General features: G+C 31.9%; 1 protein-coding gene across 1 annotated transcript in view; it reads left to right on the top strand.

Annotated features, from left to right (window-relative positions):
• LOC145687313 (cell adhesion molecule Dscam2-like) overlaps positions 1 to 19,227 on the top strand; it is a 1,291,367-nt gene that overhangs the window by 1,244,743 nt on the left and 27,397 nt on the right. Inside the window, exons 22-27 of the mRNA XM_081760775.1 lie at positions 6,283 to 6,579; positions 7,318 to 7,459; positions 8,806 to 8,933; positions 9,571 to 9,792; positions 15,736 to 15,942; positions 18,852 to 18,995. Coding sequence (XP_081616901.1) covers positions 6,283 to 6,579; positions 7,318 to 7,459; positions 8,806 to 8,933; positions 9,571 to 9,792; positions 15,736 to 15,942; positions 18,852 to 18,995 — 1,140 coding nt within the window. The remainder of the gene's footprint in view (positions 1 to 6,282; positions 6,580 to 7,317; positions 7,460 to 8,805; positions 8,934 to 9,570; positions 9,793 to 15,735; positions 15,943 to 18,851; positions 18,996 to 19,227) is intronic.

Below are 19,227 nucleotides of genomic sequence, written 5' to 3'. Positions count from 1 at the left end.
TTATGAAATTAAATAAACACAAAATAAAAAATATTTCACTTAGCATCAACATGATATGATTCTTTCTTTAAATGTTCTTTCTTTATCCCTGATGACATTATGTTGACATATTTTATTTGTAAGTAGGACCGTATTTGCGCATGAACCAACATGAACTATGGCCCGGGGCGACAGTTTGGGAGGTTGCAAATTTTCTCAAACAATATCTAGTCTGAGAAAATTTATTATTTTCTACTACACTAGTCAACAACAACAAAAAATCGTCAGCACAGAGACAAATCATGGTGACCCTTACTAATTTTGGCCTACTGATTGCAAAAATGTAATTAATTTTCCCTATCATCCTCCACTTCTAGGTTATATCGCTACTCACCTGTTACACAATTGTTAGAAATGCAACTTACTTTATGCCATAAAAGTACTTAATATTGTGTCACATTATATTAATATCATTAATAACATTATTATTTATTACAATCATACATAATATTCATTTACTGGATAATGCAGTGATAAGTCTCTTTAATGATGGTTCTCTCCTATCAGATGTAGATTCTTAAAAAAAAATGTTGTGGTTCACTTAATAGCCAAATTGATGGAATTCATAATGATTTGTATGGCATTTTGTGTATTAGTCCTAGGCGTGTTCAGAGTGACTTTAACGGCTGGGATACTGCGAGTTGGAAGGACAGGTAAACCATCACTGTTTTTTTTTTCCCTGGTTTGCTAACATAGAAAAGAGAACATATGTACAATGGTCTTTCGCAGATTAAGATATAGTTCCGGAGGTAAAATATCCTCCCATTCGGATCTTAGGAAAGGGGTATTTTGGGAAGAACTGTTGGACGAGAAAGTAACAATGTGGAGAAGATAGATAGAGAAAGAAAGACAATCAAGAGCAAAAGGTTGAGAACAGGGGCATGGAACGTACGTACTATATTACCGGAAGGAAAACAAAGGAGTTAAACAACATAATCTAGATTTGGTGGGAGTTTGTGAAGTTAGATGGGAAGTTAATGGTGTTGAACAGCGAAGGATATAGAATTTTTTACTAGGGTAATGAGAAGGACGGGCATAATAGTGTAGAAATAATTCTTGGTAACAGCTTAATTGAGAAGATAGTGAAAGTAGAATTTGTTGATGATAGAGTTATTATGTTAAAGGAAAAAACGAAGGATTTAGTGGTGATGCAGACATGCACCGACAACTCCGCATACAAATGAAGAAGTAGAGGAAAATTATAAGAAAATAGAAGCAGTTGTAGACTGGGAGAAAAGGGGTGCGTGTGTAATTGTAATGGGAGATTTCAATGCAGTTGTGAGAGAAAACAGAAAGGTAATGTCGTAGAAAAATATGGTTTAGGCGAAATAAATGAAAGGGCAGAGAAACTGGTCAATTTCTGTAGACAGAGTAGTAATTGGAACACTTGGTTCAATCAGAGCAAGAGAAGAAGATATATCTAAAAATCCTCAATGGACGGTCTAAGATATCAGATAAACTATGTTATAATTCAGTACAGATATCGGAATAACTTGAAGAAGGTGAAAACCCTCCCCGGGACCGACATTTTCTCTGTTCATAACCTTGTGCTGGCCAAAGTGGATATTCAGCTAAAAAATGTAGGCAGAAGAAAAGTAGGTAGCAAGATGTTGAATACTGCCGAAAAGTTGGAAAAGGAGAAGGTAAGAAAGCTTTTCGTTGAAAAATTCGAAGAAAAATACTCAAATGAGAAAAGGATAGGTGCAGGTAGTAACAGACCGTAAGAGCATATTAAACTTTGCATACAGCAAGCTGCAAAGTAGTAGTAGGTTATCGCGAACACCAAACGGCTAAGAAACCATGGGTTACAGAACAGATGTTGCAGAAAGTTAGGGAAAGAAAGACGTGGAAACAGATTGATATAGAAGAAAGCAGAAAGATGTACAAGAAGTTAAACAACGAGTTACGAAGGGAAACAGACAAAGCAAGAAAAGAGTTTTACAAAAGTAAATGCGAGAACATAGAAGAATTAGAAAGAGCTGGGAAATATGAGGAAATGTACAAGGAGGTGAAATTTATGGAACTTCGAAGGAAACAAGTGGGTATTACGATAGCAGTAGAAAATAAGAATAAGAAGGTAGTCAGTGAGAGAAGTGAAGTTTTAAGGAATGGAAAGAATATGTAGAGGACTTACATGAAAGTAGGATAGACCGTGTGGCCTAGATGTTGAAGTAGAGAATGAAGTATGCGAAGATAATAAAGGGTTTAGTATTCTTCGGGGTGAGTTTTAAGAAGCTATATCTGAGATTAGGAATGGAAAGGCAAGCGGGATAGATAATTTACCAATTGAGTTTATTAAGAATATGGAAGGTAAGGGCAAGAAAGAATTGTTCCAACTCTGTAATGAAATATATGAAACAAAGACTTCCTGAAGACGATCATGATACCGATGGTTAAGAAATCGAACCCAGAGAGATTTGAGAATTATAGAACTATTAGTTTCATATTGCATGCATATTGCATGCAGCAAAAATTTACTTCGAATACTGAACAGAAGTTTTTAAGAAAGAACAAATGAAAGAGTTGAGGAGGAACAGTTCGGGTTCAGGAGAGGTAAGGACACAAGAGATGTAAGTGAAAGAAATGTATGTTGTATTTATTGATCTGGCAAATGCTTTCGATCCCGTGAATTAGAACTGTTTATTGGAGTTGTAAAGAAGATTGGATTGGAATGGAAAGATCGAAGACTCATAAGAAGCTTACATATGAACCAACAAATAAGTGTTAGAATAGGAAAGGAAATGACAGAAGAGAGTGCAATTGGAAGGGAAGTTCGACAGGGATGCTGTCTCTAGCCAACATTATGTAATATCTCTAAGAGATAGTGAAAAGGAACCTACATAATGAACACTAAATTATTGTTATACTAAATACTCACTTTTTTCCTTTCAACTTGCACGCACTAATGTATTATTTGTACGACTTAAAACTTTTAAACCTGATATGATGGGCACTTTCTGATTTCACATCTTGATTCACCTTATGGTATAGTGTTTAATTCAGCTTACACTTTCTCTGTACCAAACCGAATGTTATTATTTATATATTATTGTACTGTATATTATTAGTAGTATATTATCTGTATATTATTATTTAAGTATTACCGTATTTATTTGTTGTATATATTCTTATTTTTTCACTTCCACTGAAGTATAGATTTTCACTTCACTGTCTCAAATTTTCTATATCGATATTTATTGATATTGAAGTGACGGCAAAAATATTAAATACGGCCTTGATTTTAGTTGTATGTAGTTTTGGATGACCATGGTAAACCTTGTTAATTTGTATAGTACAGTCCAAAAGTAGTTTTATACATTATAGAACACTCAGGATTATTGTTTGCGGGGCAAGCGTATTTAAACTGTACGTAAAGGAGTTTTATGTAGATCAACACTTAGTCACGTTATACAGTTCTTCATTGAACTTGTCGTATTAGATAGGCAGAGATGAAGCACGTTTATTAGTGGCACTTGACAGCAACACTGTTGTTAGTATACTTCCTATTGTTGAGGAATATGGATTTACGCATTTCACCATTCGTACGAGCTTTATTATTTTTCAAGTAAGTGTTGTTGGATTATCAGCCAGGTGAAATTATTGTCTTCCGACGTTTCAATGCAAACAGGTGTACAACAAAAAAAAAAAAAAAAAAGTTTCACAGAGACCCTTCTCAGGACCACAACAACAGTTTATCCTTTTAAATTATTGTTCAAAGGCCTTTGCCTTTAATAAGCATTCTCCGAAATAAATGCAAATGAATTGTGCTCCCATCTTTGGAGCTCTTTTAAACTACGTTTATATGTTTGTGGCCAATCCTTTCGACAATGAGATCTCGGAAACTACAGGCTCTAGAAGGATGACGTTTTCACTGATCGATTGCAAATTTCATGTAGATTTTCCAGTTGTAATTGAATATTTAAAAAATATGGGCACTATTTCTTTATTACATTTTTACGGGTACATTGGAAGTGTTGAAATTAAGAAAAAAATAAAGCATCACATCCTAAGCATTATACATTCCAACACCACACTGTTGTATATAGGGGTTGTATATGTCTCAGGCGTTTGTTTCATGGGCAAATAATAATGGAAAAGGAAGGATAACCATTTCTCCAGTCTAAGATGAACCTTTTTTGGGGAGTGTTTTGCCCAATGAACACCAAATATAACTGACATTATAATTAATTGTGTATGTAATGTAATTGCTTATTACATACTGCATGCAAGAAGAAAGAAAACACGGGTCATACATGAATTAGAAACTCCAAACGGAAGTAGGCTCAAATCTTGCAAACGGTGCGAGATATTGAGAAAAAATAATCGAAAAAAGTTTCCCCTTTATGATACCCCTTGGCTTTTTTTTTAATCAATACGTCTTTCACTTGAGTCTGTAAAGGGACATGTATAGATGTTGCAAGGAATGAGAAGGAGATTTATGCTTATATGCGAATGATGCGCTGTGTAGAGAGCGCAGGTTCAGCTAGTCTATATATTAAAATGCTAGGTTTATATGTTGTTTTGCAATACTTTCGACAATGAGATCTCGAAAACCATAAGTGCTAGAAACGTGCCGTTTTCAGAGGTTCTTTCCAAATTTCTCTAGATTGTCCAGTTCTCATTCAAATTTTTAAAAACTGTGTCATTATTGTTCTATTCAACATTTTAGGGGGCGTTTTGAGCTCATAAGATTAACATTGTTGCAGGCCGAAACTGTGGTGTTAGGCAACCAGTAGAGAAGTTACGTACTACGGGTTGATGGACATTGCAGACGCTTTGCTTAAATCTGAATGGCAAAACCTATTGCATGCTTGCAACTTCAAAGGTCTCAAGAGACGCAATGAGGCGTACTAGGACGGGTATGGGATTTATTAGAAAAAAATATTTCCACTTGATATCTATCGTGTTACCTCTACAAATTTGCTACAAACTCACTCCAACATCTATATATAGCAATTCTCTTACTTGGTGAGTCTCCTATCCTTTACTTGTGTGAGTAAGGAGACATGCACAGTGAGAAGGAGATGCATGGTCATAAAGAATGATGCGCTGAGTAGACAGCGCAAGTTCAACTAGTATAGATTTTTAAAAAAATCTAAATTCTAGTAAAACGATTAACAATTATTTAAATGATGAATGGTGATTAATCCGTTGATGTTGCGTAATTTTCTCAGTATGTTTAATCTCCACATGAAGAGTTCTTCCCATCTCATGTCTGATATCGTGTCTGAGTTATATGCTTCGAAACTCAGAGTTTCATGACTTTTAGAACTACTATAAATAAACTATATTATTTTAATAATAACATACTATTAAATTTCAGCACTGAAAAGAAAGTCATTAACTTTCAAATTAGTACATTATATACTAAACAAGAAACAAATGATCTTGATAAGTTACAATGTCAACTTATATATATATATATATATATATATATATATATATATATATATAATCTTAAGCATTGTTTTAAAGATAAATTGAGGATTTTACCTTTAATTTAATCTATTTCATTCTGAAATTACATATTACGTGAACATTTAAAGCAATTCGTAAACCGAGATTATATGAAAATTCTGTATACAGAAATAAAATCCCACGCTAAAATCAGTATATATACGGTATATGCAAATATTTATTGTCAGCTTAAAATAATGACCCTTCCATAGATAGATTTGTATATATAGAATCTCAAAACGGCAACTCTTAATAATTACGATGCATATGGTTAAAATAAAAGAAACAGACGATTTGTATAAATACTTGCAAACCAAGTGCAATAGAATGGTGGGACATATAATGGGAAATGATTATATAACAATGTCAGAGTATCTTCAAGAACTTAATTTATATATATTAACATAAAAGAACTTCTGTTGAAAAATAACTGTTACGGTGAAGATATATATTTGTACTCTTGGTGTAGAAAATATATAAATGTAGTAGTTTGTACCAAGTGAATTCTACATTTCACATTTGGATGTTTACAAGTCTTTTATCATCTACATATTTTATGATAAACGAAGATGTAATAAATCTCATATTTAACACAAATGGATATAAATTATAATTAGAATAAGTAATATTTGAAATTTGGAAAGTGAATTAGACGTTAGGCGATACAAATTAAAATGATTAATATTATTCCCCCATATCTAGTACTTGTTAGTTCCTAGCGCAATTTTTTATATGCTTTAATAAATAAAAAACGCTTCATTTGAATTTTTTTCCTTTCTGTTACAGTACCTGAAGCTCCCGAAAAGATTAAAGCTGTGGTAAGTTCAGAATCGTCGGTGATTATTAGTTGGCTTCCCCCGAAACGACCCAATGGCTTGGTCACCAAATACACAGTTTATATCAGAATTCTGGATCAGGGGAAAGAAGTAGATAGGCTTAAGAAAATAATCCCTTCTCAACAACTTCGCTATGAAGCTATGGGTTTAAACAAGAGAGAATTTTATGAAGCTTGGGTGGCAGCCTCAACAAAAGTGGGACAAGGACAAAGCACACCTGTTGTTCAACTAATTCCAAGCTCAAGAGGTGAATATAAGTTGTTACCTATTCAAGTGGTATTTAACAAGGAAGATATACAAATGCTACCTCATGTTCAAATAGTACTTAACCTTTAAATACCTTAGGAGAACTAATAAAATATTTTGTGTACAATTTGTGCACAGTCAGGTTTTCAAGAAAACAGATCTTGTTTTAAAGAATTCAGATTATTATTTTTATACTAACAGAATATAAATTGTAATTCAAGTTTCCAACATTTGTCATCCAGAAGCTAAATTTAAAAGTTTTGTTCTGAAATTTGAATATAGATATTCACTACAATAACTTACGAAAACACTGACATTGAAAATTAGATAATAATAATAATAAAAAAAAAAAAAACTTGTGTGTTTGTAAAGGCCGTTTCCATCGTTGAATAAGTTAAGTAATAAATAGCTACAGAAACGTTACGAGAGAAAGTTAATAAGAACTTTAAGTAAATGTATAAGTTAAATATTATAAGTCGATCATAATGACTAAAACTGAGCATAAGTTTATAAACGAAATACTGCTTCATCCTAAAAGTAGTTCCTGCATTTGTAATATAATCGGGCAAATTGAAGCTCTTGAATAGTAAGTTATTCACGAATGCAATAAATGATTCTCCGATAACTCTAACAAAATTGTTTCAACATAATTATGTCATACTTAATAGTTTTGAAATATTTAGAACCCACTTTGTTATTATTATTACTATCTCGATATTTCCCCCATTCTTTATTACAGTGCCTGCTGCTATCATATCATTTGGACAACATATTATAGTTCCTTGGAAGACGGACGTCAAGCTATTTTGTCATTGTGTAGGCATTCCTAAGCCTAGTGTGGAATGGAAATCTGGAGACATGAGGATACAAGATAAACCAAGGTAATATTCTAATCTTCAACGTGCAGAAAAAATTAGCCTATATTCCTGTTTGACACTTTTAAATTTTTATTTTTTTTTTAAATTTATTTATTTATATATTTTTTTGGCATGGGATATTCTAACAATACCTACAATAGTCAAAACCATTACAAAGTTACCTAAAGATAATAACTTTTCATTTCCTTATATATAATAATTATTTGTATTGCATTATATATACTAACATTAAACATGACTTGTTTTATTTAATTCTTGTCGTTCTCTGTAGAAACGTACTGTTTTTATCCTCAGAGCTCAACTGATATGAAGTTGAACTCTGAGGATTAAATCAGTAAATTGCTTTCGAAACGACCAGAATTAAACAAAACACCACTAGATTGAACACCAAAAGTCTTGTCTTACAATATCTCTGTAATCTTAAGTTTAATCCTTGAGTACCCTCGTGGCTAAGCGGTTAGCATACGTGCCTTTTGCGTGAGAGATTCGGGTTTTCTTACCTTTGGGAGCTCTTGTGGTTCGGATCCCACGTTAAACTGTGTAGGTAAAGTCTCATACAGCCTCGCTGCTGAGAGGGACGCTAATCAGTAAGTTTAATCCATGAAAATTACATTAAATAACACACTAACACCCACATATCATCGTAGCTGTCAACATTTTTGCAGACCTTCCTCATTGCATATCTTCTGCTTATCCATTCTGAATTCGAGGCTATTACTGTCTAGTTTAAAGGTCCATATATACTAAAATGTGTGCATTTACGTCCATTTACTCTCCATTTGTGTACAATATGAGATGTGGTTAAGTTTATAATGTAATGGTGTTTTAATGTGTAATCTCTTCACCCCAATATGCCAAATTTTCTACCTTCATGTCCAACGATTCGTAAGAAATATGTAATAATAATAATAATAATAATAATAATAATAATAATAATAATAATAATAATAATAATAATAATAATAATAATAATAATAATAATAACTTCCAAAGACTGAATCTTGCAAAATCTCATTTTTACAAAAAGTACTTTTGCGAGAATAGTCAATGAGTTCAATTCAAATATTTTTAAAGAAATGGTCTCATTATTTATGATATAGTGTTACTATGTAATGAGTATAACAACATCATAAGGAGAGCGTGTGCTGAACCTTCATGGTATTACTAGAGTGTCTTTTAATGGGAATATTGAAGGACTTTATTATTAAATATTTGTTGAATACAATACCTTGTAAATGCGATAGGATGGTGCTTCGAATCTTAAGATATCAAAGCGTTTTAACATTAAATTTTCAGAAAGAATTTTGTGTTACTGAATGACTAATAATGACTTTTCTTTACTTTTCCAGAATCCAAATATTTCCAGATAATACGCTTGTTATTCAGAACGTACAAAGAGTTAATGAGGGAAATTATTCGTGTCATGCATCAAATGAAATAGGCTCCGATCATATTGTTTATTTGCTACAAGTACAAGGTAAGAAAGTTTGCTTATTTGCTTGAATTAGTAACAAAGTGACAAATACTTATTATCTATTCAAAGTTTCATATAAATCTAGTCAAATCATTTTCCTAGTTCTGTATTTAGTATGATCAATGTTAAATATTGACAGTAGTTGACTGTTTTTTCTGTTTATATTGTGCAATAGTTATTCACAAATGATTTGCGCGACTTATAACTTATGAAGATTAAAATTAGGTATTTATGTAATTAGATCAATTTCTTTATACCACAAAAAAGCCGTTGCATTTTACAGATCCTTTAAATTTTAGTGATGGTGTTAGAATTATTGTACTTCATACGAAGTTTCTGTAAAATTCTTGGAAACATGACTATTGATATAATTAAGTAATATAAACCTGGCGAATGTATTTATATTATAGATTTTTCGTAATGCATTTCTTTCGGTTTCCACAATGCTTGCTATAAGAAAGCTCCACGCAGTAATTTGTGCAACAGCACAGTAGATATAGCATTTGAAATGGTCGTAGGAGCTATACAATAACATGTCAGTGTGAGTGTAAAGTTCCAAGATCGATTTCATAACTGACATTTAGTTTGATTAACATCACACAAACGTTCGTGTAATTTCTGTTATTTTTTCCTATTTCAGTTCCACCAACGTCTCCTCTTTTACATGTAACCTTTGCAACAATGAATTCTGTCCAACTTCAGTGGAAACAGGGTGATAATGGTGGAGCTGTTGTAAGAGGATTTCTGCTATCCTTTCGACGAGATTTAGGAGAGTGGGAGGAAGTAATGGTGGATCGAAGTGCAACAACTTATCTTCTTGATAAATTGCTTTGCGGTACCCGCTATCAATTTCAGCTTACAGGCAAGAATATTAATACTTCAATCAGACTGAAATTATCAGATATTTTTAAATTTATCATACTGATGTTTTCGTTTTCGTAATCCTTTACCTTTCGTTAAGTACTATATGTATCATGTTTTACTTCATGTATAATACTTCATTCCTACGGTTTATATGAGATTGTTCTCATAAGTAAATTCCAACTTTAATGGAGAATTGTCAATAGTGAAAAGCAATATTGGAGGAGTTTATAGTCAATACGCATAATAGTTTTTATGTGGAAGTTAAACTAGTATATGATTCTTATACTATGGACGCTAGATCTCAAGTTGAACAGCTCATCAAAAGAAATAAACTAAAATAAAATAAAAATTTCATGACGAACATTAGAAACAATTCTAAATATGGCAAGGAAATGGAAATACATATATAGATATGATGATTCAAAAAAATGTTTTGAAGTTGTAAAATTGACTTCTGGACTTCGATATAAGAGAAAAATATATATTTCTTACGTTCTACACTAGGAAACCTCAGCAAGAACTGCATAGTTATATCTATACAAATGAAATTCATCATTCATAATATACCGCTATGTACAAGCCATCTTCAGCAAGTCCGAAGCAAATTTTGAATATTCGAACTAAAAGTGTACATCAGGATGGAAGCACAGCTTATGTTAAAATGTTTAGCTACCAGTTAAACTATAAAATTATTTTTTACTGTATCGAAATATAACATTATTTTTAAGAAATTAGCTATTTGAGGTTAACGTATATATACTTACAACTGTCTGATCATTCAGGAAGTATTTATTAATTGTTCATCAATGTCTTGCAGAAAAGCACTTAATACAGAAAAGTGTTCATATCAGTACAGAACCAAATGGCCTAATCTTAAAAATGAGAACATATTTGAAAGGAAAATATGTGAGGATGACAAGCAACTCTGCTGCTATCACTACATACTTTTTTTCAAAAGATGATTTATGAAGTTATGCTTCTACATACAAATATATATATATACACATTTAAAGAAAGCAACTTTATATTTTAACGAAATCAAAAATACTCAAATAGCAACTTGATTTCTGAAACATAAAGAATACTTTTAGAGGTTTGGTGTTTTCTTTTGAATAGCATAGTGACGAACATAATCTTTCTAAATCTTAATTATGATGCGTTTAATTCAAAATGATATTATGATAATAGATATACAGAGCCTTTTCTGCACAGATATAAGCTAATAATAGTGATTTTTAAAATTTCTGCATGATACAACTATGTATTGTAATAGAAAGTTACTTTACAGAAAGAAAGAGCACTGGATTTTCCGTCTACGTTCGATTCAAATGATGTTCAATCGTTCCAGATAATCTTATTTCTACAACTTTTTGTGAATGGAACGAAGTTCAAATACCAAAAGAAAGAAAAGTATCCACTAACTACTTCATTCTTCTACACACCTTTATGATGGAATATTAATGAAGGTTTTGCATACTTTTGATAAAAAGAAACTAAAGTGGTAAATTGCAAATAAGAAAACCTAATGAATTGCTAATGCTGAAATGATAGATGTTTAATCAGGCAAGAAGCACTTACAGAATATTTGAAATATGCGCAAAAACAATTTGAAATATTCTTTTACTTTCAGTAATAATTTATGTTACTTAAAGGTATACTCATTTTTTCTTAAGTCTCTCATTGCCTTAGGCCATTTTTATCTAAATATTTTACTATCAGCAAACCTAATAGTGCAACTGAATGGAGACGAAAAGATACAGGGAAGAAAAGAGTAGTGAAATCTTCCTTTATTTTGTCCTTATAAAAAAATGTAAACAAAAATGTACGTGTTTATTACTATTATTTATTTATTAATTTTTAACTCAGCTACTTTAGGTGTACATGATATATTCACTATGATAGACTGAGTTCCAGGTATGTATATGTGAAATTGTTGCACAGTTTTCACTAGTACACCTTTATTTTTTTAAGGAATAAGCATATTGGTCAGAGAATTAATCATTTTCCCTAGGACAGGTAATATAAATTTTGAGACCAACAGACATAGCTTCTCACAAATAAATTTCGTCCATTTGTCAGAAGTGTCATCTGGATCAGTGGTGTCGCACGTGTATGTTATCATTTGTTCATCATGGTTGCAAAATGAAGCAGAGGAACCATTTAAATACGTTAAAATAAACATTATACAGAAAGTAGCAGAATTTTTTATAGTGTGTGGAAGCTTATTGTCCATTTGACATCTGTCAGCAGTGATGTCTTAGTCAATTATCGACGTAGTTGCAATCGCAAAACAAAGCTCGCAGATAGGGGCTATTGCGTGTCACGTTGTGTCAACAAACTAACGTACTTTCAAAACCAGGTTTCAATCAACCGAAGTAAATTACATTAATCAATTTCTTATAGAATTTAGAAGATAATATTATATTATGGATATCTGGAACGTGTACCTCACGAGAAAGTTGTGCTGACAAGTGCTCACAAAGCTATACCGGTTTTACGAGCTATCCCGGTTTTACCGTCTGTTAAAGGCTAGACAAAGACGATGTAATCACCTCCTTTTATTTTAACCAATTGGAACAAACAAACACCTAGTGAAGTTTATTCACGCGAGAGTGAACGAATTTCTACCATTCGACTCAACCGGCACTCGTGTGTCTGTTTGTTTTCAAATGTTTGCTGACCCTTCAGTTACTATGCTCAATAAGTCATTAATTTTATGCCTATGGTCAAGGTATACATTGTACCTACTGTTTTGTATCATAAACAAATTTAATGTGATGTTAAATCCAACAATCAAATATATATATATCACACTCATTACCTGCCGAGTAAGTCTTACTCAGTGATGGTGATGTTTAATTATGTTACTCGTAACACATTTTGATGCATTACAATGAATATTAATAGCTAAAGAATATCTTATTCATAACCTAGAAACATTAGTTTTCCATTACTGGAAGTTATATTAAAAAAAAAAAAAATGAACAGCAATATCCTTACAGCAAAACGTTAATATTTTTCTTTTATTTATTTCATGGTTGGTTGTAGGTAATGTACCGTTCAACGAATGCTATAATTTTGTTTTTGTTGATTTACTTTTACATATTACTAAATATTATAATTTATTTAGTGTCTTTTTTTTTAAGTAATGAAAACTAAAGTCAATGTATTTGGAAAGAAGTAATTCCTACTTGTTACAAGGTGCTGATTGTAAAATATTCAAGTATTAGATAAGCAATGAGAGACTAGTATGAAGGAAACGTAAAGATTTGGGATGAAATGCGCTTAGAAAAACGAAACGAAAAAAAAATGTAAATGTAATTCAAATAAATTGTAATTACTTTAATTTTTATCATAATTCATAAATGATGTTCATTCATGTTTCACAAGGAACAGTACACTTATGAATGTTTTAATATATACATACCTATATATTTGAATGCGAAAAAATTGAAGAAAAGTAAGAAAGAACTGTTTGTCTATATCGAAAATATTGGATTCATTACCAATATCAACAGAACCTTACGCTGAGGCCTCAAACTAATATTTCAGAAGCTCTAATCTTACCAAAAAAAAAAAATTAATTAAAAAAATAAAATAAAGGTAAAAGCTATCTTCTCTCTTGATCTTGATCGTTTATATTGCTAATAAAGAAAGCATGATGATGTACAATATACCAAAAAGAAACATTATAGGACAAGAATAATGAGAATTAAACAAACAAATAAAAAGAACAGAAAAGAAAGGAAGAAACTTATCCAATATTTGAACTTGCAAGATTCAGAAAATGTATTTTATTATTTCCCATGAACTAACGATTCTGTAATATGAGTTTCATATTTAAAAATATCGCATATATTGAATATGCAATTGTAATCTTACAAATAAAAATCTTAGTTGGTTTAATGTCATTTGAGAAAAGATTCACAAAAGTGAACAAACATCAAAGTGGCACATTTAGCAAACGTTTCGGTCATAGAATATATTAGTGAATGCATCTTCAACAACAATAGTATCGACATAAGCTTGGGATCATCAGAGAATATTTCTGGACGAATGGATCTCTTTACTCATGACAGAAGAAGCGTTATTTATTAATAATAAAGTAATGGTGGATGATAAATACATATGAAAACAACGTTCATCATGAAGGGTAATTATTTTTATTCTATCAAATTATATTTTCCTTTATTACGTGTAGAAGTTTAATTCTAGAGTGCTTTGAGGAAAAGGTCCCTACTACTAAAATAAATATGAACTTTGATATAAATTACGTCTGTGCTGTTCATTTATAGCCTGAAACCTAGTTTATGAATTATGATAAAAATTTTCAGCTCGCATTACAGATTGAAATGAATAACTTAACAAACCAAATTTACTAATTCATTTTAGTTGGTTCATTTCATCCCATTTCTGGTATGTCTTTTTGTAAATAAAAAAAAAAATAAATTATTGTGTTCTACGAATGCGTACTGTAGTTTGTTAAATCACGGGTCTCCCCTAATAGTACACAATATCGTGTATAGCTTCTCGTAAAATTATATTTAATTCATGCATAATAAGGAATGAAGCTCCAAAATATATATGGAGCTTATTTATTTTATATCCTCTTTTGCAGTAGTGCAAAGGTTACCTTTTCCTCCAGCGAGTAATTCTAACACCAGAATAACCTTATTCATTTGCCATCACTTTACAATGGCATAACCTTTCAGGGGCATAAACAGAATCTGAAATTATAACCTCTTTCATTAACTTATCGAACTATAGACTTAACACGGCCTAAACACCTGCCTATATACACAAAAAGACTATACAAAATTATTTATTTCATATGAGAGTATTATCATTGTGAATATTAAAAAATGAAATTCAATTCACATTATAAGTCATATATATTTAGCAAATTTAAAGACATATAAAGAAAAAGGAGGAGAAAAAGAAATCCTACCTAACTTTTTCACAGTAATGGAATTGACTGTATTGTATATTCATTCTAAACCCAAAATATGTGTATGTATATCGAAATATATATTTAGAAAAGAAAAGAAAACATGCATTGATGAATATGCTTGTTCTCACTAAATACGTCCGTTTCTCAGATGCAAAACATATTAGTTTGTATGGAAACAGTTATTAATAAATTGTGTCTATCACTATTCGCTAAATTTTACAGTATATTTTCAGAATATTGTAAAATAAAAGATAAACATTTTAGAGCATAAACTTTCACTGCTTACTAAACGCTGTAATTTTCAATAGCAATTGTTTGTGAGAAGTTTGTGTTAAGCAATATGTCAATGTAGTTACAATATCGCTACTGTGCGCTGGTTGATAAAAAGTTAAAAGTTTGTAAGGACTAAATTACAGCGTAGAAGCTTTAATATTATTTTCATTTTCTGCGTTGTTTGCAAATATTGAAATGCACTATATAATCCAATGAACATAAAGAAGTAAGAATACAAAAATCGAAATGTCAAACTCATATTTTTAAAGGAAATTAATATCACAATATGAAACAAGGTTATTCAATTGATGTTATAAACATGAATCTTCATTTTGTAGATATATTGAGCAATTTTTCTTTTTCAGTACATGCGTCAAACCAAATGTCCTGGTGTTAGAATTGCAATCGCTAGAAAGGCACTCTTGATGTATTTTAATGAATTAATATTTTTTGTAGCGTTCGTAGGATAATTAGTATAACTCAAAATGTCTTGTGAAGAATGTGAAAATTATATGAGAAGTTATTTATTTCTCCAGTTTTGCTCCTTTGTAAATAACATTTCAATGGAAGTCTGTAACACTTGTTTTAACTAAATCCAGTTTTATATACGTAATTTTAGATATGTTATCTAGAAATACTTCCGCCCTCCATTCATTTGTATTGAAATTATTGTTTGTTCTAATAACTTCCTATATTTCTTAAAATAATTTATTGCAGCTTTTAACAAAATAGGCAGTGGGATACCAAGTAAAGTGGTAACAGCGAGAACGAAAGGTTCTAAACCCGGAGTTCCATCAAAAAGTCAATTTCTTCAAGTGAATTCAACCTCTGTAGTACTATACCTGAACACTTGGATTGAAGGAGGGTGTCCTATACTTTATTTTGTAGTTGAATATAAACCAAGTGGAGGAGAATGGGCAGTTGGTAAGTATAACAAACGTTAGTACATTTATTTAATTAAATTACTTTTAAATAAATATGCATCTCTATATTACCGAGCGGAAATTCAGGTTTGAAATTGTTAAAAAAGAAGAAAAAAAGAAGAGAAAAGCGAATACTAATGGTTGGCATAACACAGTTTAGCTAGGAAAGATAACGAAAGAAAAATTTCAAAGAAATTCAAATTGATATCTTCTGTCGAACTTATTGGCAAAATTATAATAATAAGGGGAGTTTGCACTTCTTCTGGGGTCTGTTCAAAATGAACAAATCACGCGATGTTATCAATATAATATAATAAAATGTAAAAACAAAATTTCCATTTAGTGATATTGAAATATAATTTTCCATCAGATTGGTGTAAAATTCAGGCTATTTCCTAATTATCTTCTTCAAACTTTCGTTACTTACTTTCTTTTTTTTCTGTGTCTAGTTTCAAATTAGTAGTTTTTTTTTATCTGTGTCTAGTTTCAAACTAGTAGTTTTTTTTTCTGCGTCTAGTTTCAAACTAGTAGTATTTTTTCTGTCATACATCCTGATGCATAGCATAACTTTTGTGTTCATCGATGTTGCGGTATTTCATATCTCCACGTAACCTTTACTAATAGCTCCTGATTTGAAATGTTTACAAATACATGGTTTACAAATTCGTAGCACAAAATAGGCAATGTGTTACAAATGAATGTACTCTACAATTTATTATATATCAAGTAGTCTAAGAAGTAGTAAGTCTTTTGCACACGAGATGGTGTTAATGTCCCAAATCTCAGAGTATATGAGTCGCAGCAGGTGAGGTCTAACGCCATTTTACAGTTGACGTAGTAGATATGCAAAAGGTGTTAGAGTTTCTATAATCAGACTTAAGGTATTGCACCGTGAAGATGATTGAACTTTCCGCAAAACTGCGAAACATTTTACAGCCTTATTTCGATAAGGGTGCAAATGCAGCGCAGGCTTGTGAGAAAAACGTATGCAAGATACATTATCAAAAGCAACAGCTAATAGATGGGTTTAGTTGCTTCCGTTTTCGGAAATTTCGATGTCCAAGGTGCTCCTCGCAGTGGGCGACCAATCGCAGCAAAAGTGGACGATACTCTGGCAAACGTTAAGCAAAACCGGCGTGTAAGCAGTCACATCACCAATAATCCATCACCAAAGAGTGTTAAACCATTTGGAGAAAGCTGGTCATAAAAGTAAACTCGACATTTTGGTGCTACATAATCTGACTCAAAAACATTTACTGGATCGAATTTCTATCTTCGAATCTCTACTGAAATATAACGGACCTGAACTATTTCTGAAGCTGTTGATCATAAGTGATGAAAAGTGGATAACCAACGACAATGGAATGCAAGAACGATCGTTGTTGAAGCGAGAAAAAGCTCTACATCCTGTAACAAAGCCCATACTGACATCCAGAGAGGTATGCTATGCGTTTGGTGCGACTGGAAGGACATCGCACATCAAGAGTTGGTGTTACAGAGCAAAACCTTAGACTCGGACGTATAATGTCAACAATTAGCGTAAGTGAGCCTATAAATTCAAAGAATCAGCCGGAACTAAACAACAAAAAAGTTGTCGTATACCACCCCTGCCAACGCTGGACCTCATACATTTTTAGCAACCCATCAGAAATTGAAAGAACATTGCTGGCAATTTCCAATGCATCCATCATATAGTCCGATTCTGGCAGCATCAGATTATTATTTGTTTTGGTCTCTGCAGAATTTTCTGAATTTTGCTAAGATAGTTTCAAAAGAGGTCTGTGAAAACCACGTGTCACAATTTTTTTGACCAAAAAACATAGAAGTTCTATAGCAAACGGGATTATGGTGTTATCGGAATAATGGCAGAAGGCCATCGAACAAAATGGTGCATATGTGATTTCACAGTATTATTTTGAAGTAACGACAAATGTATTCTCAATTTTGACCTTCAAAGGCAAAATATCTTTAAGAAAACCTGATATACGAAACTTCGAAATATTATATTGCTTATAACCAATTCTAGAGTGCATTCATTCGTAGCACATTCATATATTACAGACGACACACTATATATATTATTTACACACGCTAAATTAATACGACATCTTCCGCACGTCAATATTCTATGTATTTGGATACCCAGTCACCAAAAGTAGAGTCTCTACAGGATTGGTTTGCCTTAAACCTTCCCCTACTCTTAAATGAAAGAATTATTGAAATTAACTCTATAGCAAATGAGTTCTTATTTCTAGTAATTCAATTTAAAAGTACAACTAAAATGAAATATTTAGCATATACTGATAATAATCAGTATTTCTTCTAAATATGAATATCAAATATAGTTATCGTTGGTAACAGGTGTGATAGTGGTTAAAAGAAACAGCAATGCCTTCTCAGTGACATCAAGTCCGAGCGAACTGGAAATGAAATGAAAACAAGTCTATCAGTTTAACTTCCCACAATTATGCCCTTGAAGCTAAGGGAGATGGATGATTAAGGCAAAGGAATGATGATGGAAGAAGCGGTAGAATGAGAATGTAGGAGGAAACGTGAATACCCCAAGAAAACCCACAGACATGATGGTGTCCAGTACAAACTTACTTTGGTCGGGAATCGAACCAGGAACCAGAGGTAAGCGCTCTCTAACACTAAGCCATCATGCTCCCGCGAGCGAATTTGGATGGAAATTTAGATCTTACACGATAAGATATCTTGCAAAAAGTTTATCTTCCTGATAAGGTCAGAGACTTGCTTTCTCTTTTGCAATGGCAACAAAGGAGTAGATTAGAGAAGTTTGTTTTGATTGCCTAATCAGGTTAGGTGGAATTAATTGGAATAGCTTTGGAAATTTCACAGCATCATCAGTGTAAATGTGTTCATCCTCAGAAAGAACATTTTTTTTTTCAGTATCGAATAACGTGCTTCCACAACAGAAGTTTCCAATTGTTGGACTCCTTCCAGGAACCAAATACTTGCTGCGTGTCACTGCCCACAATAATGCTGGCTCAACTTATGAGGTATATGAATTTACAACTTTGAACCCATCAGGAGGTGAGTAAATCATTAAAATTAAAACGTTTCATGGTTATAATGGATATAAGCATCCACTACTAAAAGGATGAACTTATGATGTACCGTACTTAAATTATAGTAATTATTGGAATCCAGGTAATTATAGGAATTTGATACAATAGTAAAGATTGAAAAAAAAAATAATCTCACCCTGTGTGCGATTATTCAATTTTCAGTAATTCCCTTTATCAAAATTGAGTTATGTCAATTG

This window comes from Thermobia domestica, chromosome 6, assembly GCF_964235325.1.
Source record: "Thermobia domestica chromosome 6, izTheDome1.hap1.1, whole genome shotgun sequence".
Classification (NCBI taxonomy): Eukaryota; Metazoa; Arthropoda; class Insecta; order Zygentoma; family Lepismatidae; genus Thermobia; species Thermobia domestica.
This window is presented reverse-complemented; position numbering and strand designations above follow the sequence as displayed.